Raw genomic sequence first — 23,491 nt, forward strand, 5'->3', positions numbered from 1 at the left:
CGCGGGCACCCCCGCCCCCCCCCCACCCGCCGGGACGAGATCTGTGGTTCACTGGGCTACTCGTCTTTCCCCTCTGCCCTTGCTCCCCGGTGGCCCCCACTTCTCCACGACGCCTACATGTCACACACTTCTCGGTGGCCTCTGTCTGCAGACCAGCTTCAGTCTGACACCGGGCCAGAGAAAACTCCAGTTAGGGTCTTCCGATGAACAGAGCCGCCCTGCCACCTGGCGCATCCCCAAGCCTCACCCCGCTCCCCCGTGCCCTGACCCAACCTGAGCACAGGCCACCTGGCCAGGCTTCCACAAAGCCCCCGCCCCGGAGGCTACTCCAGCCATCCTGGGAGGAGGGCCTGCCCCTCCTCACCCAGCAGGCTCAATCTGGCTCGGGCCAGAACTGCTTTTCTTCTAAAAGCCGCCGGATGGCTGAGGGTTTAGCTTAACAGGATGAGCCATCTGGGGACTGCAGCCTGGTGATCGCAGAGTCTGGGAGTGGTGGGGGGCGGGGGCACCCTTCCCGTCCCCGGGCCGGGACAACGACCCTTTCCTTCCCCACCCCATGGCTGCTCTTCGCCCTGCAAAGTTCCCAACAGGCTGCTCGGCTGCGGGTCGGGAGGCCACCGAACACCCTTGTTAAAGGGAGGCCTGAAGGTCCCTGGAGAGAGAAGCTGTGCAGGTGGGGGGGTGCTGGGCCTCCCAGCTGAGGCCTTCGGGGGAGGGTCTGTGCACCTGACAGGCACCAGGGGGCAGCCTTGCCCTATTCGTGCCTGAATCTCCAGCACATCTGGCACGGGTGGGGGCAGCGAGGGTCCCTGCGACCCCTCCTTGGTGACAGTGTGTTGCTTTGCCGGGCAGGCTTGTCCTCGCCCACTTAGGAGACTCAGAGAGACTTCTCACCCCAAGAGCTGGGACGCTGACCTCAAGCTTCCAGGCTTTCGACGCTGAACGGCCAGGAGGAGGCAGGGCGGTGCCTCTGGTAAAGCCCCCCCCCCCCCCCCCCCCCCCCCCCCCCCCCCCCCGGCACACCTGGAGACAGAGCCCCAGTCCAGCCTTTCCCTCGCCCGCCAGCTCAGCCCCACTCCCTCGGGAGGCAGAAGCAGCCGGCAGGCCCTCTGGTGCGGGGCTCCAGGAAGCCCTAGGCCTTGGTACCCACCACTGGCCCAGGCCCTAGCTGGGACTCAGAGAAGGGCCAGAGGGATGGGACAGACTGGAAGGAGGTGGGGAGAAGAGGAAAGGAGGGCAAGGATGGCTGGAAGGCAGCCAGGGAAGTGGCTTTCCTAGAACCAGGAAGGGCAGGTTAGGAGGGGCGATCTGGGAGGGAGCCAGGCCCAGATAAACTCGGGGTCAGGAGCGGCGCTGTCCCTGGGAAGGACGTGCTGGTCGGCGCCCCAGGTAGCAGCCATCCTGCTTCCCGCCGGAGTGGCGTCTCCTCATCGGGAGGAGGGAAGGAGGAGGTGGGCGGAGTGACGGGGAGGGCGGGACGGCGGGGGGAGGGGGACCAGCCCGGTCGTGGGGGTGGGGCGACAGTGACATCACCGGGAGTCGGTTCTTAAGCGGCAGCCGCTCGGACCGGGAAAGAGAGGGACGGTCGGAGCGCGGTGGCGAGTCGCTGAGCCCGCCGCGGCCCCGAGAGCGGCTGGAGCCGCCGCCGCCGGGAAGGAGGGGCGAGCGCGCCTCGGCCGTCGCCGTCGCCGCCGCCGCCGCCGCCGCCGCCGCCGCCGCCACCGCCGCCGCCGCCGGAGCCGCGAGCGAGCCGGGCAGCCGCGCCGGCCCGGGCCGGGCCGGGGCGGGGGGCGCGGGCCGCAGGCCCCTGCTCCGGCCGCCGCTTGCAGACCGTGGGCGCCCGATGCCGCCCGCGCCCCGCTAGGCTGAATTTCGGGCCGGGCGAGCCGCCGCCGCCACCGCCCGAGCCGCGGACAGGAGTCTCGGGAGCCACCGCCGCCGCCCGGCCGGGCCCCGCCGCCGCCCGCGCGCCCCCGGGCCCCCGACACACATGAGATTCTTCAGGCTCACTTTCAAGTGCTTCGTGGACTGCTTCTGACCGCGCCGCCCCGCCTCCCCGACCCCCGGCCCGGCCGCCCCCGGCCCCCCGGCGGGCCCGCGCCTTCGGGGCCCCCCAGCGCCACCGGCGCCCTCCGCCGCCCGTCCGCCCGCCCCCGCGAGGCGCCGCGCCCCCCGGCCCGGCCGCGCGGCCCGCCGGGGCCATGGCGAAGAAGAGCGCCGAGAACGGCATCTACAGCGTGTCCGGCGACGAGAAGAAGGGCCCCCTGATCGCGCCCGGGCCCGACGGGGCCCCGGCCAAGGGCGACGGCCCCGCGGGCCTGGGGGCGCCCGGCGGCCGCCTGGCCGTGCCGCCGCGTGAGACCTGGACGCGCCAGATGGACTTCATCATGTCGTGCGTGGGCTTCGCCGTGGGCCTGGGCAACGTGTGGCGCTTCCCCTACCTGTGCTACAAGAACGGCGGAGGTGAGCGCCCCCGCCCCGCCGCGTCCCCGCTCCTTCTCGCCAGGGGCCCCCTCCCCCGCCCGCCCCACCGGGGCGCGGGGCCGAAGTCCGGGATAGGGGGGTGCTGGAGACCGCCCCTCGCTGGCCGCTGCCGCTCGGTGGCTCAGCCCCGGCGGCCTCCACCCCCCAGCCGGTCATGTGCCTGGCAGTGTGTGGGGGGAGGGGGCCGGCGAGCCAACTGCCGAAGCCCCGGGACTGCCTCCCCCCCGGACTCCTGGCGCAGGGGCCCCGGAGTGATTGGCCACGGAGGTGGGAAGGCGATGCCTGCCCCCTGGGGGGGCTCCCAGAGGTGAGGAGCCCAGGCTGCCCCCGCCGGTCAGGCACACAAGTGGCACATTGTGCGGGGCCCCCACGTGTGCACACACGAACACACACACACACAATGGACTACTCTGTCCCTCCCCCTGCCCTCTCCTCCCCTCCCCTCCCTTCCCCTCTCTTCTCTTCCCCTCACTCCCCTCTCCTCCCCTCCCCTCCCCTCCCTTCCCTTCCCCTCCCCTCCCCTCCCCTCCCCTCTCCCCTCCCCTCCCCTCCCCTCCAGCCTGGGCCTGGAACACTGGGTGCCTGAGCCAGGCTTGGGTAGCCTGCGGCCTGGGCCGCCTGGCGCCGCCGCTGGACACACTGCACGCATACCCCATGCCCGCCTGCCCCGGGCCCAGCTTAGCAACAGCGATAGCCACCGGGTGTCCTGTGACTGCAAAGTAGCGCTGGGGCTGGGGGAAAGCCATGGTGACTGGATGATGGGTGGGAAACTGAGGCCCAGAGTGAAGGCCTTGGCCCAAGGTCACACACAAGAAGGATGCTTGGGACCAGCAGCCGGACAAGCTGCAGCCAAGCCCGACTTCTGAGTAATGCAGAGCTGAGCTGGGGCAACAGAAGGGGGCCTGGAGAGGACAGGAGAGCAGACGGGGGGGGGGGGGGGGGGGGGGGGAGTGGGGAGGCTGCTGATGCCCAGCTCCCCTTACCCCCCACCTCTGGCCTGTGGTCTCTGGCCCCACGTTGCCTGCAGCCTCTAGAGCCAGGCTCGCCAGAGTTTGTACTACCCCACCTTGACTCCCTCTGTCTTTGTTCACCGATACCTCGAGATCCCCCCCCCCCACACCGTGCCCCCTGGCAGGAGACTGCCACCCACCCTCTTCCCTGGACCTTCATGCTTGCAGGCAAGTGCCTGGGTGCAGGAAAACCCAGGCTCCCCGTCCTTGCCCAAGCCAGACAGGCCCCCAGGCCGGAGTGCCAGCCATGGCGCACACACGCACGCACACGGACGCATCCACATGGCCTCACCGCTCTTTCCCGTGCTGCCTGGCCAACTGCGACACGAGGCTGTATGTGTCCTCCGTGCCTGTCAGGTCACCCTCGGTGACGGTGGGGCCAGAAGCCTTGTGAGCACAGGGGCCCCCTACCCAAGAAACAGGGCTGTAAGCATCGGGGGACAGCCACATCCCTCCCGACATTCCAACCCCCTCCTCCCAGCAAGGCTGTTCACCTTGCAACTCTGAGTCAGTGGCCACCCCCTGCACTGATTCACCCACTGGGAAGTTAGGATGGGGCCGGGGAGGAGCCCGGAGCTGGCTCCTCCCCGGCCTCCCACGGCTTCCGAAAGCTGGGCTGGCCAGCCAGGGGCTAAGGGGCCGCCCTGGGCAAGTGCCCACCCTTGTGTTCTTCCTCCCCCAGGTGTATTCCTTATCCCCTATGTCTTGATCGCCCTGGTCGGAGGAATCCCCATTTTCTTCCTGGAGATCTCACTGGGCCAGTTCATGAAGGCCGGCAGCATCAACGTCTGGAACATCTGCCCCTTGTTCAAAGGTGAGTGGCCCCAAGCCGGTCCCGTTTGCCCTCTCCCTCAGCGACCCCTCCCCTTTCCCACTGCTAGGGCAAAACTGGCACCCACTTGAGAAATCTTGTCTCATCTGAGCACCAGGCCGGGGACCCGGTGCATACCCCCCAAGTCACGAGTGGGAAGCCGGAGGATCTGGAGACCACCCAGTGACCTTAGGCATGCGGGGAATGGGAGTCGGGGACTGGCCTCTCCACCAGGGCGAGGGTGCCCAGGCCCAGCAGAGCCGGGAACAGACCCTGCCAAGCATACTTGGCTCACCGGGGCTGAGCAGAGGGTGCGAGAACAGGAGATGATGTCAAGGGCCAGCTCTCCCAAAGCCAGAGGGCCAGCCTAAGGAGGTGGGGCAGCAGCTATGGGAAGTTCAGGGAGGATCTGAAGGGAAGGACTATTGGCAAAAGTCACTTTAGAGCTCCTTCTGCATGTGGGCAGTGTCCCTGTTATCTCTCAAGGCCTTAGGAGGGACCCTGGGGAGGCCAGGGCTCAGAGAGGCGAAGTGACTGGCCCCGGGTGCCCGCTGAGAGAGTGACCATCTCCCACACCACCCCAGGTCACCAGGAAGCCCCCAGCTGCTGAGTACTGGAGGCCACTGGGGGGCCAGCTGGAGGCTTGGCCCTCCATCAACCGCCACGGCGGCAGTGGGACCCAGAAGGGGACCCGTGTGTGAGACTTGGGAATTCACAGGAGCTGAGGCTCCGACTGCAGCAGGAGGGGAGGGTTCGAGGGCGGAACCTCGAGCCAGCCCTCTAGTGTCGGGCTGCTCGGACAAGTGAGAGTCCAGGGGCTCTCTGCATCTGCCCTCCCCACCATCCTCCCACCACATCTCAGTCATGCTCCAGAGACTTCTCTGAGCTCGGTAGGATAGATAAGGGGGGCGGTGGGGAGCAGCCAGAGAAGAGCCCACGCAGAAACTCCTCTTCTTCCCAGGCCTGGGCTACGCCTCCATGGTGATCGTCTTCTACTGCAACACCTACTACATCATGGTGCTGGCCTGGGGCTTCTATTACCTGGTGAAGTCCTTCACCACCACGCTGCCCTGGGCCACGTGTGGCCATACCTGGAACACTCCCGACTGTGTGGAGATCTTCCGCCATGAAGACTGTGCCAATGCCAGCCTGGCCAACCTCACATGTGACCAGCTTGCTGACCGCCGGTCCCCTGTCATCGAGTTCTGGGAGTGAGTCAGGCGCCTCTGGGCCAAGCCCTGCCTGTCCCTGTCTGTGGGCTCCCCATATGGCCCGGGTCTGCGTGTGCTGGGGCCCGGCCCCCTGGGGTGCGGGGGCGGGGCGGGATGCCGGGCAGGGGCCACTCCCAGGCCCTGCCTGTCCTCCGGGAGCCCCCCACGCGGTCCCTAGGGGAGCTGGAATGGACGGGCCTCACTCCCTCACCACTTCTCAGTGCCGGGCATCGTCAGTCCCCTTGTGCCTGCCAGCCTGGGGGAGGGGAGACCACCGAGGGCACGACCAGCCTCTGGCCAGGGGCTCCCGGGCTCCTGCCTCCCGCACTGCAACGCCTCCGGGCTGTGGGCTTGGGCCGGGTGCCCGGGTGCCCAGGGGGGCCCAGCTGGACCCGAGGGCTGCGGCACGGGGGAGTACTGCCCCGGCGACAGCTCCCGGGTCGCTTTGCCCTCTGCTGCGGCAGCCCTGACGGGCTGTCCCTCCCCCAGGAACAAAGTCTTGCGGCTCTCTGGGGGGCTGGACGTGCCAGGGGCCCTCAACTGGGAGGTGACCCTGTGTCTGCTGGCCTGCTGGGTGCTGGTCTACTTCTGTGTCTGGAAGGGGGTCAAGTCAACAGGAAAGGTACAGCTGGAGGCGGGCGGGCGGGTGGCGGGGGGGGTGATGATGGCAGGGGTGGGGGCAGCATGGCCGATGGGGAGAAGAGGCATCTCCACTGGGGGGGGGGGGGGGGGACCCCCGCCACGCGAGGTGACCGGGCCAGGGCCTGAGGAGGGGGCAGGTACTTGAATCCAGGCCACCGGATTTCCCACGCATGCCTGCGTAGTCAGTCCTCCCCACCCTCCAAACTCCAGCCCAGACGGCTTCCGTCCTGAGGGGACAGGCCCAGGCGACAGCCAGCTGAACTTGCCTGTGTCGGGCATCCCCGCCCCAGTTTCCCTCTCTTCCTCACTCACTGCTTCCTCACTCTCTGCTTGGCGGCCAGCCTGGGGGGACCCGGCCCGTGGCCCTCCCTTGCCTACCTGTCCTGCTCTGCTGAGGGTAGGACGGAGGCAGAGGTCTTCGCGGTCACCTCGCTGTCGCCTCTGTCTCCGGCCGGCCCAGTCCACTCCAGACTACCCAGGACCCTGCCCCTGTGCAGAGAACCACCTGCAGTCAGGGGCACGGGAGGCATGGGACCTGCCTCCAGGCCGATGTCCTGCTCCCCACCCGGGGAAGGTCCTGCCTCCGCCCTCCCTCTCTACAGCTGACCTGTCCTTGCGGGGGCGGCCGATGGCCAGCTGAGCACCCCGCTTCCTTCGGGAGGAGCCCAGGCCCTGAGGAGTAGAAGGGGGGGCTGTAGGCTGGCCTCCCGCTTGACCTCGGAGCGGACCGTACCACAGTGGGGGGAGTGTGGCCCGCCTGCCCCCCTGCTGAGGCTGGGAGCCCCTAAGTGGGGAGGCGGGGGCCGCAGGGCCCCTTCTGAGCAGCGCCCCCACCCCCACCCCAGATCGTGTACTTCACGGCTACATTCCCCTACGTGGTCCTCGTCGTGCTGTTGGTGCGGGGAGTGCTGCTGCCCGGCGCCCTGGATGGCATCATCTACTATCTCAAGCCTGACTGGTCGAAGCTGGGGTCCCCTCAGGTGAGGGGGCGGTGGGCTGGACGGGACGAGGGGCGGGCCAGGCCGGCAGGGCCCCTCACCTCCTCCCCGCCCCGGTCTATCTCCAGGTGTGGATAGATGCCGGGACCCAGATTTTCTTTTCTTACGCCATCGGCCTGGGCGCCCTCACGGCGCTGGGCAGCTACAACCGCTTCAACAACAACTGCTACAAGTAGGTGCCGCAGGCCGCCCCCCGCCCCTGCCGCGCGTCCGCGGGCAGCAGGCGGCCTCACCAGTCCCCGCGGCCCCTCTGCCCCCAGGGACGCCATCATCCTGGCCCTCATCAACAGCGGGACCAGCTTTTTCGCTGGCTTCGTGGTCTTCTCCATCCTGGGCTTCATGGCCGCAGAGCAGGGCGTGCACATCTCCAAGGTGGCGGAATCAGGTGAGGACCCCGACCCCTCCGCCCGGCCTTCCGTGCTAACAGACCCCATCCGCGAACACACGTGCACACAGACGTTCTGGGAAACGAGAGACAGATTCACTTCGCTTGTCCCGTCACTCGGGGCCGAGGGAGGCCTGGCCGAGCAGCTGCGAGGCACAGCTGTTCCCGTCGGCCCCGAGCCGGAGCCTCGCGGGCCGGGCCACGGGGGGCCTCGAGCTCTCGTCCGTCCGTCCGTCCGTCCGTGCATCCCTCCCCGGGGCCCTGGGCTGAGCCCCTCACATTCGGCCGAGTGTTGCAGAGGGAGAGGAGGGGCTTTCCGGGGTGAACGGTGACCGGTGACCACAAGGGCAGCCGGCCGGCAAGACCCGGAGCCTGAGCCAGACACCCCGCTCTCGCGGGCTCAGGCCGCCCCCCCCCCCGCCCCCGGCAACACCTTGACTCAAGGGGAAAGGCCCCCAGCCACCGCACGCCCCGGCGTCATGCCTCAGTTTGGAAGCTCAGCGAAGGGGAGAAGGGGAGGGCGGCGGGCAGTGACGAGGCCGGACGGAACGGAACGCGGGCGCGGGACACAGGTGTCGAGACCCTGCCGCTTCCCCCTTCAGGGCCCGGCCTGGCCTTCATCGCCTACCCCCGGGCCGTCACGCTGATGCCTGTGGCCCCCCTCTGGGCTGCCCTGTTTTTCTTCATGCTGTTGCTGCTCGGCCTGGACAGCCAGGTTTGCGGGGGGGCGGGGGGGGGGCGGGGACAGGACGGAGGGTGCCGGGAGGGTGGGGGAGGCCCCGGGGCGAGGGGGGACGGCTGGCAGGTGGCCGCAGGGGCGTGGCCTGAGCGCCCGGCCACAGTTTGTAGGTGTGGAAGGCTTCATCACTGGCCTGCTCGACCTCCTCCCGGCCTCCTACTACTTCCGTTTCCAAAGGGAGATCTCCGTGGCCCTCTGCTGCGCCCTCTGCTTTGTCATCGACCTCTCCATGGTGACTGATGTGAGTGGGGGCGGGGTGGGGGCCGCCCCAGGCCTCCCGCTGCCTGCCACCTTCCCTGACCCGGCTCCGTCCCCAGGGCGGGATGTACGTCTTCCAGCTGTTTGACTACTACTCGGCCAGCGGCACGACCCTGCTGTGGCAGGCCTTCTGGGAGTGCGTGGTGGTCGCCTGGGTGTACGGTAGGTCCACCGGGCCCCGGGGCGAGCTGGGGGTGCGGGCCGGAGCAGGGGTGGTGGGGTGTCCGGCTCCAGCCCTCCCGCCTCGCTCGCCCCAGGAGCCGACCGCTTCATGGACGACGTCGCCTGCATGATCGGGTACCGCCCTTGCCCCTGGATGAAATGGTGCTGGTCCTTCTTCACCCCGCTGGTCTGCATGGTAAGGGCCGGGGGAGGCCCGAGCCGGGGGAGGGGTGCCGAGGGCCCGCCGCTGGCTGAGCGCGCGGCGGGGGGGTTCTCACCCGCAGGGCATCTTTATCTTCAACGTGGTGTACTACAAGCCGCTCGTCTACAACAATACCTACGTGTACCCGTGGTGGGGCGAGGCCATGGGCTGGGGCTTCGCGCTCTCCTCCATGCTGTGTGTGCCCCTCCACCTCCTGGGCTGCCTCCTCAGGGCCAAGGGGACCGTGGCTGAGGTCAGTCCCCTGCACCCCCTCTTCCCTGCACGACTCCCTCCTTCCCTCCCTCCCTCCCTCCCTCCCTCTCACCCACCGGATCAAGGCGTTTCCTCCCAAGTGCCCCTTCTCCCACCCACTACTAGGATGTAGCATCACGCTAGGAGTCTCTGGGCCAGAAGTCTCTGGGCCGGCCCACAGGGGGGGTGGATGGAAGGAACACTGAGCCTCCAGGTCCCGAGGTCACGGCAGGGGGAGGAGAGAGAGGTCTGTCCCTAGCCCCTGCCCCGTTTCCCTAGGACAGAGTGTGGGGTGTGGTCAGTGCCTGTGGGAGGGGCCCCGGACCCCCACCCGTGGCAGGTGGTGGGAAGTGGAGAGAGACCAAGGGGAAAAAGCGTACGCGCCGCCCCCCCCCCCCCCCCCCCCCCCCCCCCGCCCGGGGACTTGAACGTGTCCCTCTCTCCTGCAGCGCTGGCAGCACCTGACGCAGCCTGTCTGGGGCCTCCACCACTTGGAGTATAGAGCTCAGGACTCCGATGTCAGGGGCCTGACCACCCTGACCCCAGTGTCCGAGAGCAGCAAAGTGGTGGTGGTAGAGAGCGTCATGTGACAGGCACCCCGGCTCACATCACCAGCTCACCCTCTTGTAGCCATAGCAGCCCCTGCTTCGGCCCCCAACCCCTCCCGGGGGCTTGCCTTTCCCTGACACTTTTGGGGGTCTGCCTGGGGAGGGGGGGGAAGCACCACGAGTGCTAACTAAAATAACTTTTTTTCCATTTTTAATAAAACGCCAAAAATATCACAACCCACCAAAAATAGATGCCTCCCCACCCCCCACCCAAGCTGGTACACACGCTGCTTCCTAGGCCCTGCCCACCGCCCTCCCCCTAGTGCCCGCCGCAGATGCGCCTCACCGGCCCCCAAGTGCGCCTGCCTCTCCGGGCTCTGCCCTGCACACCCCAGGGTGGCCCCTAGAGGAGGCAGTGGCGGCTGCTTGGGGGACAGGACAGGAGAGGGGAGGAGGGAGGTGGGGGAGGGGCTGCGGAACCAGGGCGAGTATTTCAGCCGGGCTAGACCCCCTCTCCCCGTCCCAGTCCCTATCCTAGAAGCTTAGAGAGCCAGCCAGCAAGGGAACCTTCCGGTTCCTGCGCCAATTGCCACCAATATCAGTTGTGTGAGCTTGTGTACGAATGCATGTGTGCGTGAGTATGTAGGATAAACCTAGATCTCTTAGCAAAGGTGACTACCAGGTGTAAACTGTGCCTGTGGGCTAACGAGGCTTGTATTTTGCACATTTTATAAAAACTTGAGGAAAAGAGATTTCTGCTTGTATATTTCTAAAGAGAAAACCGCCCAGCGTCCCTCTCCTTGCCGCTCCCTGCCCCTCTCAGCATCCCTTAAGTCCTCTGCCCCAGCCAAGGAGTGTGAATTTATAGATCTAATTTTCATAGGCAAAAGCTTCAAGCTGTTGAGCGCGCGAGTCTGTCGTGTGGGTGTGCATGTGTAGCGCCCGGCCCGAGACCGGGTGGAGGAGTGCGTGGGCGTGGGGGGGCCGGAGCATCCCCGCACCCCCTCTGCCCGCGAGGCGAGGCGGCGGGGTGAGCGGAGGCGGCATCCTGACCCCTGGGGGATCTGGGGCTGCTCACCTGGAGCGCTCAGGCTCGCCCCCGCCCTGCCCCCTGGGCCGGGCGCCACTGCAGGGATCTGAGGTGGGCACCGGCCAGGGAAGGGACCCCGGGCACGGCTCCCACCTGCGAGCTTAAGGCTGATGCACTTTCCACGGCTCAAGTCTTCCATGTAGCAGCTTTAATTAACCCACGTGTGTGTCACGTCCAATTCCGAGACAGCCGAGCGGACCCTAGAAAGGCTTCCCCCACCCCGCGCCACCCCGACGTCGGTCGGAGGGGTGGGACTGGGTGAGGGCGGGGGTCCGGCGGGGACATTCTTACTGTGCTAAAAAGCCACTGCAAACATAGCAATAAAACATGTCATTTTCCAAAGCCGGCTCTGGTTCCACCTCTGCTTGTCGCGAGGGGTAGTGGGGTCGGGTCAGGGGTGCTGGGGCTGCAAGCGGGGGGAGCCTTCCCACCTCGAGCTGCTTCCTCGGGCGAGTATTTGTTGTGAGGGTCTGCGCCCGGCGCTGTTCCAGGAATGGGGGTAGAGAAGGTGACAAAGCCGGGAGAAAGGGTAACTGGAGAGGAAGGCCAAGAGCAGGGAAGGTGAGTGGGAAGTGGCCAGCGCAGAGATTCCCCAAGAAGGCCCAAACACACACTGCACCCAACAGAGCAGGTCACCTCCCGAGGGACAGGCGGGTGGGGCTGCTAGGAAGGAGGCTAGGGACAAGGCTGCAGCAGAGCCCAGGAAGCCGGACAGGGCACGAGCAGCATACTGGGGGCCTGTCTGCAAGGCCTGCGAGGCCGTCCGCAACAGGGCTGCGGGCGGTTGGGACGCAGGGTCGAGAGGAGCCAGGGAGACGCCGTGAGCCTGAGCACTTGAGCACCGGGAAGGGCAGCACTGCCAGGCCCTCCCTGCACCCAGGGAGATGTGGGAGAGAAGGTCTGGAGGTGGCGGTGGCCACTGACTGCGGGCCTACTGTGCCAGAGACGTCGCCTCAGTGGGAGTGTCTCGTCAGCAGGTGGACAAGGAATCTGCAGTTCCAGAAAGAGTCTGGACTGGAGTGAGAACATTTAGAGGCTCTCAGCACACAGAGATGGGCCAGAAAGCCCTGAAGCTGCACCAGCTTGCCAAGGGCGGCCGAGAGCCGTGTAGAGGGACAAGCGGCCCACGCACCGAGCCCTGGGGTCCTGGGACACCCTAGAGGTGGCAGAGAAGAGAGGGAACTGGCAGCAGAGACTGAGGAGGGGTGGCCAGGGGGGAGGGAGGGACCCCAAGCGCAGGGTGGCCTCCTGGATCAGGAGTCTCTCTCTCTCTCTCTCACACACACACACACACACATACACACACACCTAGGGCGGGAGGTGATCAGCTCCCCGGGGTGCTGCTGATGGTCCAGGGCGATGAGGCCCTAGAATGCTCACTGCGTGTGACAGCATCCTGGAGATCTGCACAAGACAGGGTCGGGCGTACAGGGACATGCAGAAGCCTGACTGGCGTGGGATTAAGAAAGAAGGGGCAGGGGGACACCTGGGTGGCTCAGTCGGTTAAGCATCTGACTTCAGCTCAGGTCAAGACCTCACAGCTCGTGAGTTCGAGCCCCGCCGGGCTCTGTACTGACAGCTCAGAGCCTGGAGCCTACTTCGGGTTCTGTGTCTCCCTCTCTCTGCCCTTTCTCCGCTCACACTGTCTCCCTCTCTCTGCTTCTCCCCCGCTCACATTCTCTCTCTCTCACAACTAAACAAACATTAAAAACAAAAAAAGTAAGAAGGGTGGAAGCAACAACCCAAGTGTCCCCTGATGGGAGGAAATGGATGAACAAAATGTGGCCGTTCCATATAACAGAATATTATTCAGTCTTAAAAAAGAAAAGAAAATTGGGGTGCCTGGCTGGCTCAGTCAGAACAGCATGTAACTACTGATCTCAGGGTCATGAGTTCAAGTCCCACAGTGGGGGTAGAGATTACTTAGATAAATAAAAACTTTAAATAAAAAAAGTGAGAAGTCGATAGCTGCTACAACGTGGCTGAACCTCAAAGACCTTATGCTGAGGGAGAGAAGCCAGACACAAAGACACTGCAGGAGACGGCTTCTGTGAGGTACACAGTCACGTTCACAGACAAAGTAGGATGGTGGGTCAAGGTTGGGAAGCCTGGTGCTCACGCCGGAGGCCGGCCCGCGGAGGGGCGGCGGCCCCTCAGAGGGAAGTACCGGCTTGCTTCCCGCCGCAGTCCCTCCCGGGCCCGTGCCTGCTCTTCGGCAAGGCACGGTCCCCTTACGGAGGAGGGGCTTTAGCGCTCAACTACACGGCCTCTGGCTCGTGATGCCGCCACCAGCCATGTTGCGGTGGTCACCGAGAACCTGGATGGGGCAGGTCCCCACAGAGCTCAGAAGGGAGCACTGGCTGAGCAGGCCCGACCGCAACTCAACCCGGGCCTGTGCTGGCACGCGGAGGTGCCTGCCCGCGGGACTCGGCACGGCCCCGCGGCACGTGGGCCGGGTCCCAGGCCCTCCCATTACGCCCTGCCCTGTTGACTCCTCCATCGACAGTCTCTGCCTCCGCACCCACAGATCGGAGCCCGCAGCCTAGCGTCACCCTCAGGCCCGCTCTGCTCGCTACCCTGGGCTCACCCCAGCTCCTTACCATCTCCACTCCCCCCACCACGGCCAGGCCTCGGCCCAGGCTTCGGCACCTTTTCCCAAATGGTCTACGAGCCACCTGCCACAATGCCACCGAAGACTCAGGAAACGTCGACATCATTCAAAAAGAAGTCCACGGAAGTCGGGACTGCTCGGCTGGGACCCTGAGAGCAGTGGGCAGTCCCCATTTACTCCGGAGTCTGCCTCTGTGGTAGGGGCTCAGGACACGGGGTCTGGCAATCTAGTGGGAGGCAGGTAAGGGAAGGAATCGGCCCAGGACTGCGGTGCACCATGGCCTACCACAGCCAGAGGCAAGGGAGAGGACACCATGGGGCAAAGGGGCACACGGGCCTACTGGAGCAGAAGGCTGCTAGCAAAGTTTCCACGGTGGCCCTCCAGTCACGGCTGGTCTACCACCCCCAATACTGTCTCGTTCCCCGCCCCCCAGACAGGGTACTCTGAAAGCAGTCTGGTGCCGCTTTCTCCTCTGCCTGGTCCAGAGCCTGACACTGAGGGGGCCCGGGGGCTGCCCGAAGTTGGCCAGGGAAGAACCCACAGACACACTGCTTGGACTCTGGCCTCCAGAAGTTCGCAGGAGGGCGAGCTCAAGGGAGGGTAAAGTGGTCAGGGAACACTTCCTGGAAAAGCGGGCCTATCCCTCAGCCTCAGCACAGCAACCAGAGAGCCTCGCCCATAGTCCCCGCCCCCACCCCCCATCAGACACCACCTCACTGCTCACGAGAGCATGGGGAAGGGACACTGGAGAAGGCAGCCCAGGCCCAGGCCCGGCCAGGTCAGGAGCAGCGCGAGTACCAGCTAGCCACCAGCACTAATATCTCCTGGGGTCCCCCCAGCTCCGAAAGAAAACCCCTCCTCCAGCCTGCTCCTCCTGCCCTCCTACCATCCTCAGGGCCAGCAGAGGATGAGCACCGCATGGGAGACGGGCCACAGCCGCCCCGCCACCCGTGCCCTGGGCCCTCAGGCTGCTCGAGTACCAGGCCCTGTTCAGCAGAGGGCACCTGCCGAAGCCAGTCGGGGGTGGGGGGAAACGCCGAGGTGGAGCCCGCTGCAAGAGGGGGCTCTCCGAGCAGGTAAGCACACCCCACACGGGCCCAGGGTTGCAGGCAGCAGAGGGGGCACCCTCCCCACCACCTAGCTCTACCCTAGGCCAGTCATAGGTGACCGTCAAGGGCAAGTCTCCTGCCTTAGCAGGCATTAGTCAGAGGTCATCCCGCAAACCTTCAGGAGGAAGTGGGGCAGGGAGCGACTTGTGGCACTCTGCCACGTTCCGTCTGTCCTACAATGTGATGGAACAGGCTCAGAGGAGGCGGGCAAGCCTGCCACCCGGAAGCCCCACCGGTTTACGGAGTCTCTCAAGCTTCCCCGGGCCCAGTGGCCAACCCAACAGGTCAGACGCGCCCCAACCGGCCATAAAATAAGGCCTGCCTGGGGAGCAGGAGGCAGAGGGACAGAGAGAGCAAGTGTGGGCCTGGGCGCAGCCTGGGAGGAGGGAGCCCTTAAGGAAGAAAATTGTTCTTCGGGAAGAAAATAACCTGAAGGCCTCCAGGACCAAAGCCTGGGGGTCTCTATCAGAGCCACCTGCTGCTACCTTCCTGGTCACTCCCGAGAGGGGAGGAGGAGACGGCCTTCCGGTGGCCTCAGTCACACACATGAAGCGCGGCTGCATAACAACAACCTTTATTGCCCCCGAGAGAAAAATATACTCTGCCTGCTCCAACCACCCGCCTGCAGGACCAGAGACAAGGGGCCCCAAACAACATAAGACACAAAAGAGGCTCAACCCAGCGGGAAGCAATGCCTGCCTCGTGCCTGGCCGGCCAGGAGGTAGCAAACCCATCCTGAGCAGGCAGAACCGGGTCCCGTGGTATGCCGGGACAGCGTGGAACTGTAAGCTGTGCAAGGGGATGGGAAGCGGTAGGGGGCGAACTGAAGTAACCAGTGAGGCCGGGCCGCAGGCGGCGGCAGCGGGCACCGGCCAGGTGGCAGGCAGGGAGGAGCGGCCTCACTCCTCCTTCTTGTCCGTGGGACCATCTACCGCTGCCTGGAAGGGACAGAAACCACAAGGCAAGGGGTCGGCAGGGTGCACCCCTCCCCTTCACCCTCTAGGCCCTCCACCCCAAAGGCCCAGCTTGCTGCCTTCTCCCCAAATGACAGGTACCAGGTGACCAAGGAACCCCACCCTTCAGTGCACTCCACGTCCTGCCAGGGTGGGAGTGGCCCTGCTCTACCAAAAGCTGTGACCCTGATGCCAAGCAGAGGGGTGCAGCTGGAAGCCTCTGTTGTCACTCCTCTCTGAGAGGTGCCGGACCCCACACCAACCCCGCCTCGGGCCCATGGCGGACTCGCCATTCAAGTCCCCCCCAGGTCCCGGTTCAGGTCCTTCCCAATTCTGCACGCCTTTTACGGGTCCTGCTGGTGAGCGTGCCCTACAGTGGGGCCATCGGTCCTCCTCTGGGGCCTTCCTCATCACCCACTGTCGCGGCCCAACTCGGACAGCCAAGCTACACGGCAAATTGTCAGAACTCAGGGGTGTTTACTTGCCCCTCACGCCCAATTGCTGGGCCACCTGAGCTTCCAGGTCGGATCATCTGAGGACTCAGAGAGGACCTGGGGTGGGGGGGTAAGTGGAGGGCCCTGTATCACCCCACAGCCCCGCGTACAGGAGAGCTGCCAGTCCTGGAGCTTCCCGGTAGAAGACTTGCACTAGAATCAGGGGCCCCACACCACAGACCAGGCGCACAAGTAAGAGGAGCTCCTCTCAAAGGAACTGACACCAGGCACGGGGCTGGGCCGGCCACAGTGCAGAGGACCCATGGCCGAGGCCACTTTAGCAAGTGGCTGCCATCTGCCAAGCCACACCCCTCTAGGCTGAAAACAGGTTCCAGCTGCTGGGCCCAGACTGGCACTGCTTGGCAGGCTCTTCTCTAGACCCAGCCTCAGCAGCAATGGAGGAAGAGCGGGGCAGTGGGAGACAGAGCAGCCAGTCTGCCACCGGGGTCTCTCAAAGGCTCTGCCGGGCAGGCTAGGCTGGGGATGGGCCTGCTCTGTGCCTGCTCGGGGCGCGGGAGGCGTGGGGGGAGGCGGGAGGTTCTGATCCGATGCAACAGAGCAGACCAGTGTGCTGACCTGTAACTTCGCGTGCTCCTCCAGCAGGCGGTCATACTCCTTGGTGAGGCCCTCAGACTGCTTCCGCATGGCCAGAGCCTCATTTTCAGCTTTTACTAGTTCTGGCGGTGACACAGGTAAGGAGGGAAAGGGAAACAGAAAGATAGGGATTAGGGAGTAAAAACCCAGTTGCGGGAGACACCAGACACAGGCCGAAATCTGTCCTCACTGAGGTTGTCTAGGAGACGGCTCCTCTCAAGAAAGCTCCCTGCCGGCTGTCATGAGAGCCCCCAAAGTTGGGAGGGGGGTGGCCACCACAGCTGGGGGAAGCGGAGAAACACGAAGGACCCCCTAGCCCCTTTGATGGAGGGACTCCAAGTGGCTCTCAGCATGGCTGACTTCAGGGAGGCCGAGGGTGTGGGGCAAACAGTCTGAGAATGCCGAGGTGAGAGCAGGAGGCAGGGAGCAGAATCCCATCCTCAGAGCTGACGGCAAAAGGCGTGTCAGGTGGGGCCTTCAGGAAGGGAGCAGATGAGCTCACAGCAGGTTCTTCAGGAACGCTGCAAGCAGCTCTGGCATGGCTTCTTTCTATCCCCGCCCCAAAGACCCTGGGGATGCCGCCGCCTGCACAGAGCACCCGTCCCCAGGCCTGGTGCTGGGTGAGGTGCTCCGGAGTCAGTCTACAAGCACCCCAGAGCTCCCCGGGCACCCAGACGCACACTCTACCACCGAGCCCCAACCCTTGGGGTTGGACAAGCAGGGTATCACTGGTCTGTTTTCAACCAGCTCCTGAGCCCAAGCGTGCGTTTGTTATTAACACTTTGGCAAGGAGGGGACAGCCACCACGAGTGGAAGTTCTAGACTTTCAGGGGCTGGGGGACACCTGAGGACAATGCTCACTTTGCTTGCTGATGTCCAGCTCGTCCTTCAGTTTCTTCAGATCGGCCTTCAGGCTCCTGTTCTCTTCTTCCACCTTCTCCTCGGCATCCCTACCATCCAACTTGACTCCGCCAGCAGCAGCTTCCTAGGAAGAACGCCAAAGGCACGGGTTACTTGGGAGGGAGGGAGGGAGGCAGGCAATCCAGCTCTGTCTTCCCCACTGAGTGTGATTCCTCAAGCTGTCCCAGGCACCTGCCCCTTCAGAAATGTCAGCACAGAACTGGGCCACTGCTTCTCCCCAGCCACAGGCAGAGGGAAGGGCCAGCATGGCCCCCTGCTGCACTCCACAGGCCATACACCCAACCTCTCTTTCTCAGCAGCTCTGCAGAGTTTACCTCCGTCCAGTGACTCAATCCGCTGTCATCTGTTTTTGCCAATCACCCCTAAGTGACCAATGCCCTCCCCGCCTCTGCCCAGGCTCCACAGCTCGCTCCGGCCATGGAGCCCCGAACTCATCCCTGCCCATGCAATCCCATCCTGTCTATGAGCCCAAGTCCATCCATCCATCTCCTTCCCAGCTCCACAGACACCTCACTTCCTCAGACAAACCTTTTAAGAGCGGCTGCCCGCCCCCCATCCCTGCCTTGTCCCCAGCTGATACAGTCCTCCGGAGACCACAGCCCTTACCTTGCGTTCTTCTCTGTTAGCCTGCCCATGGTTCACAGCACAGGGTTCAGCTCATTAGAGAGTCAGTGTTACCAGGGAAAAGTCTGGCCCAGATGTAGCACGTAGAGACAAGGGAGCAACAAGGGTGTCCCTCTCCCTGCGGAGTCCCGCAGGCCCCTCCCATACATGCCCCCACTGAGGACCTTTCCCTTCTACCCAACCCCTCAGCTTTGCCAACACCAGCACTGTCACACGTTCCCCAGCCCAATAGGCCAACAGTGACGCTGTGGCCCGTAAGGAATGTCACGTGACAGAGTCCAGCAGGCAGAACTCACCTTCTTCAGCTGGTCATTCTCTTCCATGTACTTCTTGGCCGCCTCACTAGCACTCTCTGCCTGTTTTTTAAAGGCTTCGTTGGAGGCCAGCAGTGTGGCCTGCTGGGAGATGAGAGTCACCAGGCGTCTCAGCAGGCTATAATTGAAAAAGAAAGGAGAAGTGAACAAAAGAAAGCAGGAAAAACGGCTGGCACGATCTTCTCTTGGTCGCTCCTGCCCCAAGCCTGCCTCCAGCCTAGACCTGTCCTCTTAGATTGCCAGGGCAGCCAAGCAAGATGCCGCCAGCCTGGATCTGGCAACACAAGGGAAAAGGTGGAGCCTGCGAGCTGTCTTCTGCCACCAGAATGATTAATACTGCCCCAAAATGGCTGCTTGAAGCTCTGAGGCCGTCCTTCTGTCCCGATGGTGTGGGAAGCAGCACAGTGACAGGGTACCCTAGGCCAGGCCTAGCTATGGCCGGAGGACCCTGAACCTGCCCCTTTCCAGGTCGGCGCTTGGGTATTCCAGAGAAGCCACAGCACCATTTTCCTTGCCGTGAAGTCAGGCTCGTCGCGATAAACGATGAGAGCAGCTAGCATCTGGGGGCATTTCCAACTCCTGGGCCAAATCCTCACACCCACCTGATGCTGTAGCAGGATCACTGCCCCCGTTTCATAGAGGGGAAACTGGCTAAAACAACCGCTCGACGTCAAGAGCCAAAAACGGACACGGCAGAAATCCCCACTCCAGTCTCTCTGACCACAAGGTCCAAGCTTGGAACCACCACCCGTTCTCCATTTGGAGGGAACTGCTCCCAAGCCAAATGAGAGAAACACAGAAAGGACTCCCGGGGCTAGGGAAGCAGAAAAGGAAGAATCAGGGCCCAGACACACACCTCAGGTCCAGACCCGCCAACGAATGGCAAATAGGTGGCAGCTGGGGGTCACGGGCTGCTGCATTTCCCCCGACGGCCACCCCTGCACTTGCTATGTTGCCTGATGGGAGGAGAGGGGAACTGGAAAAGGCACGGCTCCAGAAGTAACAAAGGAGACAGGTCCCACACACCTGGGACACAGGCCCAGGCCAGCTACAGCTACGAGGAAGGCGCTTCCGGGCACCCCTGGGGAACAGGGAAAGACTCCGCTTTGTGCAGGGTGTTTCCACAACAAAGTGCTTCCTCAGAGCAGACAAGACAGCCTTGGATGCCTGCTCCCAGACCATCCTTTCCAAGCACCTGCCAGCCTTCGCAGGGTTCTCGTGGATACCTGCTACTCAGATGGCCCAAAGGGATGGGGACAGAAACCACGTGAGCTGCCCTGCTGGTGCTGGCCCCCAGAAGAGTCCCTGTCATGAACAAGCACTTGGGTAAGGGGTAGGGGAGGTGGGCACACAGGGGCCCTCATATGCCCCTCGTGCTTCCTGGTTTGCAGAGAGGCTCCAGGGGCCCCTGGCAGTATGGGGAAAGCCAGGCTGCTGGTTCCTGGCAGGAAGGGAGAGTTTCCAATGACATGTGCTCTCTAAAATTAGCAGCTGGGACCTCGTGGCCCAGAGCTCAGGTTTCCCTGTCTCAGCCCCTGACTATACAGGGCTGGAGCCCTGGAAGTGGAAGGAACTCCCAAGCACCCAAGAAGCCAGAGAAAAGCAACACACCTGACTCATGTCAGCAGGGTGGAAATCACTGGAAGAACCCAGAAAGAAAGGCAAGTCTGACTAAGCCCCAACCTCTTATACCTCCCAGCAAGGAGTACTCAGGCAGCTCTGAGCAGATTCTGATGATGTGGAGGAAGCCCCTCCTCCCAGATGGACATGGCCTGGGGGGAGGGCACGTGTGCCACCTGGTGGACCCAGCAGGCAAAGATGGGGCAAGTAAGCCCAAGAGTGACACACCCCCTGTGTCACGACAAGGCCAGGCAGGGGGCTGATATGAGAGGGACTCCAGCAGCGCTCTAAGTGACCACCCCCACCCCGGTCATCCAGGGAGGCTGGGTCCAGAGTGACTGTGGTGATGACGCTAGCGACACAGCAGGAGCCCAGCTCGCCTCAGCACCCTCCCAGCATGTCCCCAGCTACGGAGAAGCAGGGTTACTAACACAGGCCAGGGAAAAACCCAGAAACTAGCACAAGAGCCCTGCAAGGAGCTTCCCGAAACCTCAACCTGCTCCAGCCCCACCCGAGCTCACCACCCTTAGTGAGGATCACCCCATTTGGTGCGGGACAGAAACCACCAGAGCAGGCACCCTCCGGTACCCCGCCCCAGCCCCTGATCTCTCATCCTCTGGCTCCCTGTCAGACCTGTTCCTCCAACCCTGCCCTGGTCGGTTCTGGTAATTCCTCCCTCCAGGAACCTGGCTCTCAAGGAGCTCTCCCTCCTGCTGGCCCAAGCCCCTCCTCCTCCCCTCCCTCCTTTCCTCCCTCCATTCGGCAGCCCACTAACCTAAGACCTGCCCTGGCCGAGTCAGGGGCAGGACAGCTTCTGGCCTAACCACCAGATCAAAGGAGTGCCCTGGAATCCCTGGGGCGCTTATTCGTGGCACTCGGTGCAGCTGACAGGTTGCCTTCCTTGTGGGAGTCTCTCCCGCCTCAGACTCAAGCAACCCTCACCACCCACTGAACTCACCACCAACAGGGTTGATCTCATGCTAAACCCCTACATTTAACTGCCTGCTAAAGGGCGGCTCCAGAGGGGCCCCGAAACAAGCCCCGCTCAGCATGTCCTTGGGCGGGCCGTCCCTGCACCCCATTGTGCTGAAGGACATTGCCAATCTACCCACACTCTGCTTGCACAGCACCTTGCACCCTTCTCCTTCCACCCCCAGCCCCCACCCAGTCCCGTCCACGTCACCTCCAGACAATCTCCCAGTCGTCCCCACTGCCAACGGCGATGGCCTCAATACTCCTTTCCCTGGGTGATTTTAACAGCTCCTGAGAGCCTCCTCCCTATCCACGACCATCCGACTTTGCAATCCACACCCCAGAAGCAAACTAGAGTGGTCTTTCTCCAGGACAATCTGATCCTGTCACCCCTCTGCTTCAAGCCCTCTGATGCCAGACCCACCGTGGGCCCTCTCCCCTCACCACCCACGGAGGCTCTGCTCCAGTAACACCCAATGGCCGGGCGTTCTTGGAACACGCCAGGTTCTCGCTCGCCTGCTCTCCATGCCACCGCACCCCAGCCTGCAGCAGCCTTTCCTCTTCTGTCTCAGAACGCCCACCGCCGAGTCACATCCAGCTCAACCGCCACCTTCCCAAAAAGCCTTTCCTGACCCTCCTGGGTCCTCCTTTCCTGGTTCTCCCACAGCGCCTCTGCACACCCCCACGTGGCCGTGCTGCGTGGCCACGCTGCTGTCACTCTGTTCTCCCCCTTACCACCTCTCCAAATCGTCATTTGTTCCCCGGGGCCCTGGCTCCCCCTGGCCCAACTCCACTGTCCCTCAACCCAGCCACACTGACAAGGACACAGGCACAGAACTTGCCACTCAGTCGAGCAATAGGGTGACGGGAAACAGCGGTGGAGAGATGCCACGTAAGACCGTGCTGATGAGCAAGCCAGGCTCGTGACTGCAGTGGTAGCTAAGAGGCAGGCGGAAAAACACTCATCACCAAAGCCGGGGGGCCCAGGGCCAAGCCAAGAGCAGTGAGCCCAGGAGCTGGCCTTCTGGAAGTGCCCCCACATACTGGGCCCGAGTTCTTGCCTCCAACCTGCCCGTCAAGATCCAGCTGCGCCACTACCCCCGCGGCCCTTCATGGCACACCAATGTGCTCTTTTATGAGTTCCCTCAGTGCTCTGAGTCTCCATCAGGCCCCAGACCCAGGACAGAGCAGACACGGGAGAAGAGCTCAGCTTCAGAATCTCCAAATCTCAATAGCCTAAGAGATGCCAGGCAGGACAAAAGACTGATGTACGCTTTTCTGTCTCCTGCCCCTCATCCTCCGTCACACTCTGCTCCACTGCCCAAGAACTATGATGCAGGCACGTGACTGTTCTTAGCCATCCACGTCTGGACAACACACGAGAACCCAGGAGCCAAAGGGATTTCCCAAAGGCACAAGGCTGTCAGGCCCAGCGTCCGGAATTAAATGCACCCAGCGACAGAGGGGAAAAGCCGGCACACAAACCTTAAGAAAATCCAGATGTCTCCTTGGCAGATAAACGTCATCCCCAAATACCTGAATTCAACTCAGCTTTCTTATAAAATGTTTTTGGACACTGAGCAGTGCTCTCGTGCTTTTATAAAAGGTTGAGTAAACAGGGAACGCGGGAGAAACAGACTCTCTGTGTGGACACTAAAGAAACAGTGCCAACCATATCAAGTGGGGAAGACATGGTTCTTACGTGCTTTGCACCAATCCTGTGTCCCTCTTCTGGGCAAATGGGGGAGGCAGACAGGGGCTTAACAGGAAGTGGGGTACAAGGGGAGGGTCCTCCCAAGGTCCAAATGGAATATTCCATGGTTGTGGCACCTCCCTCCCCGCCCCCCATGACCCTGTTGCTGATCCTGCCCACTTAGCATTTACCAGGCATCTCCTGGTGCCATGCCCTCGGGTGAGTTGCATCACTGGGTCACCAGGACCCCACTATGGGGACAAGTAGGCAGGCAACTCCCCTTCACTCCGCTGCCCCTGTGCAAGTGGGCACAAGCTAGTGTCACAGTGCCACCTGTTGACTCTCCAGACTGACTGCAGCCTGGCGCCAGAAAGGAGCTCCACAGGGTGGATTCTGGGTGACCCCAGCCTGCCCACCTGTCCAGGAAAAAACATACAGGAGGAAAAGGCCATCATGGAGAGGAACCAAAAGCCAGGTGATGCCCTAGCAAAAGGCTTCGGGGAAAGTAGAATGAAAGTAACAGTGCAGAAGCGGCCTCAGGAAACTCACACCCTAAGAAGCCTGGAGTCATGAAAAGAAGGCCTAGAAAACAGCAGGAAGAGTTGACTCAAGATCCAAGGACAGTCGTTCCAGAGGGCCTACCCGTGAACACCCTTGCATACGTGCCTGACCTTCCTCTTAGCCCTCAAGCACAGAGGCTATAGAAAATGGGGAGGCGGGGCACAAGGGTCAGGGTAAATGCCAGCGCCTATAGCAACAGCCAGGTGGTGCTCGCCCACCCTGAGGCCAGTGAA

At 63.4% G+C, this 23,491-nt stretch overlaps 2 protein-coding genes and 1 long non-coding RNA gene across 7 annotated transcripts in view; 1 reads left to right on the plus strand and 2 right to left on the minus strand.

Moving 5' to 3' along the window:
* Positions 1-1,559: 1,559 nt before the first annotated feature.
* On the plus strand, positions 1,560-11,134 carry SLC6A8 (solute carrier family 6 member 8). 2 transcript variants are annotated; one of them, XM_045473168.1, is made up of 13 exons: positions 1,560-2,463; positions 4,177-4,308; positions 5,267-5,516; positions 6,006-6,138; positions 7,004-7,138; positions 7,225-7,328; positions 7,417-7,541; positions 8,144-8,256; positions 8,384-8,512; positions 8,598-8,700; positions 8,796-8,896; positions 8,985-9,155; positions 9,604-11,134. In XM_045473168.1, exons 1-13 carry the CDS (start codon positions 2,202-2,204, stop codon positions 9,742-9,744), a joined length of 1,899 nt encoding a protein of 632 aa, XP_045329124.1. In that variant the 5' UTR covers positions 1,560-2,201; the 3' UTR covers positions 9,745-11,134. The 2 variants fall into 2 exon arrangements, with proteins under 2 accessions (XP_045329124.1, XP_045329123.1); XM_045473167.1 differs by having other exon boundaries at positions 1,561-2,463; positions 8,384-8,521.
* On the minus strand, positions 11,108-12,355 carry LOC123595443. The gene is made up of 2 exons (XR_006711169.1): positions 12,101-12,355; positions 11,108-11,806 (listed from the first exon to the last, which is right to left on the minus strand). It is a non-coding gene; the product is annotated as an uncharacterized LOC123595443 (long non-coding RNA).
* A 2,715-nt stretch (positions 12,356-15,070) lies between these two features.
* The window catches only part of BCAP31 (B cell receptor associated protein 31), a 29,525-nt gene continuing 21,104 nt past the window's right edge, over positions 15,071-23,491 (minus strand). For all 4 annotated transcript variants that reach the window (XM_045473206.1, XM_045473205.1, XM_045473207.1 and 1 more), the window contains exons 5-8: positions 18,395-18,530; positions 17,415-17,538; positions 16,536-16,636; positions 15,071-15,450 (exon numbers count right to left, since the gene is read on the minus strand). In XM_045473206.1, coding sequence (XP_045329162.1) covers positions 15,412-15,450; positions 16,536-16,636; positions 17,415-17,538; positions 18,395-18,530 — 400 coding nt within the window. In that variant the 3' untranslated portion in view covers positions 15,071-15,411. The remainder of the gene's footprint in view (positions 15,451-16,535; positions 16,637-17,414; positions 17,539-18,394; positions 18,531-23,491) is intronic.

This window comes from Leopardus geoffroyi, chromosome X, assembly GCF_018350155.1.
Source record: "Leopardus geoffroyi isolate Oge1 chromosome X, O.geoffroyi_Oge1_pat1.0, whole genome shotgun sequence".
In the NCBI taxonomy this organism is placed as follows: domain Eukaryota; kingdom Metazoa; phylum Chordata; class Mammalia; order Carnivora; family Felidae; genus Leopardus; species Leopardus geoffroyi.

Bases quoted from the DNA above. Each gene is read 5' to 3' on its own strand.
- SLC6A8 (XM_045473167.1), top strand. From the start codon at position 2,202: ATGGCGAAGAAGAGCGCCGAGAACGGCATCTACAGCGTGTCCGGCGAC. The intron at 4,309-5,266 runs GTGAGTGGCCCC...TCTTCTTCCCAG, and splicing joins CATCTGCCCCTTGTTCAAAG to GCCTGGGCTACGCCTCCATG. The intron at 8,522-8,597 runs GTGAGTGGGGGC...CTCCGTCCCCAG, and splicing joins ACCTCTCCATGGTGACTGAT to GGCGGGATGTACGTCTTCCA.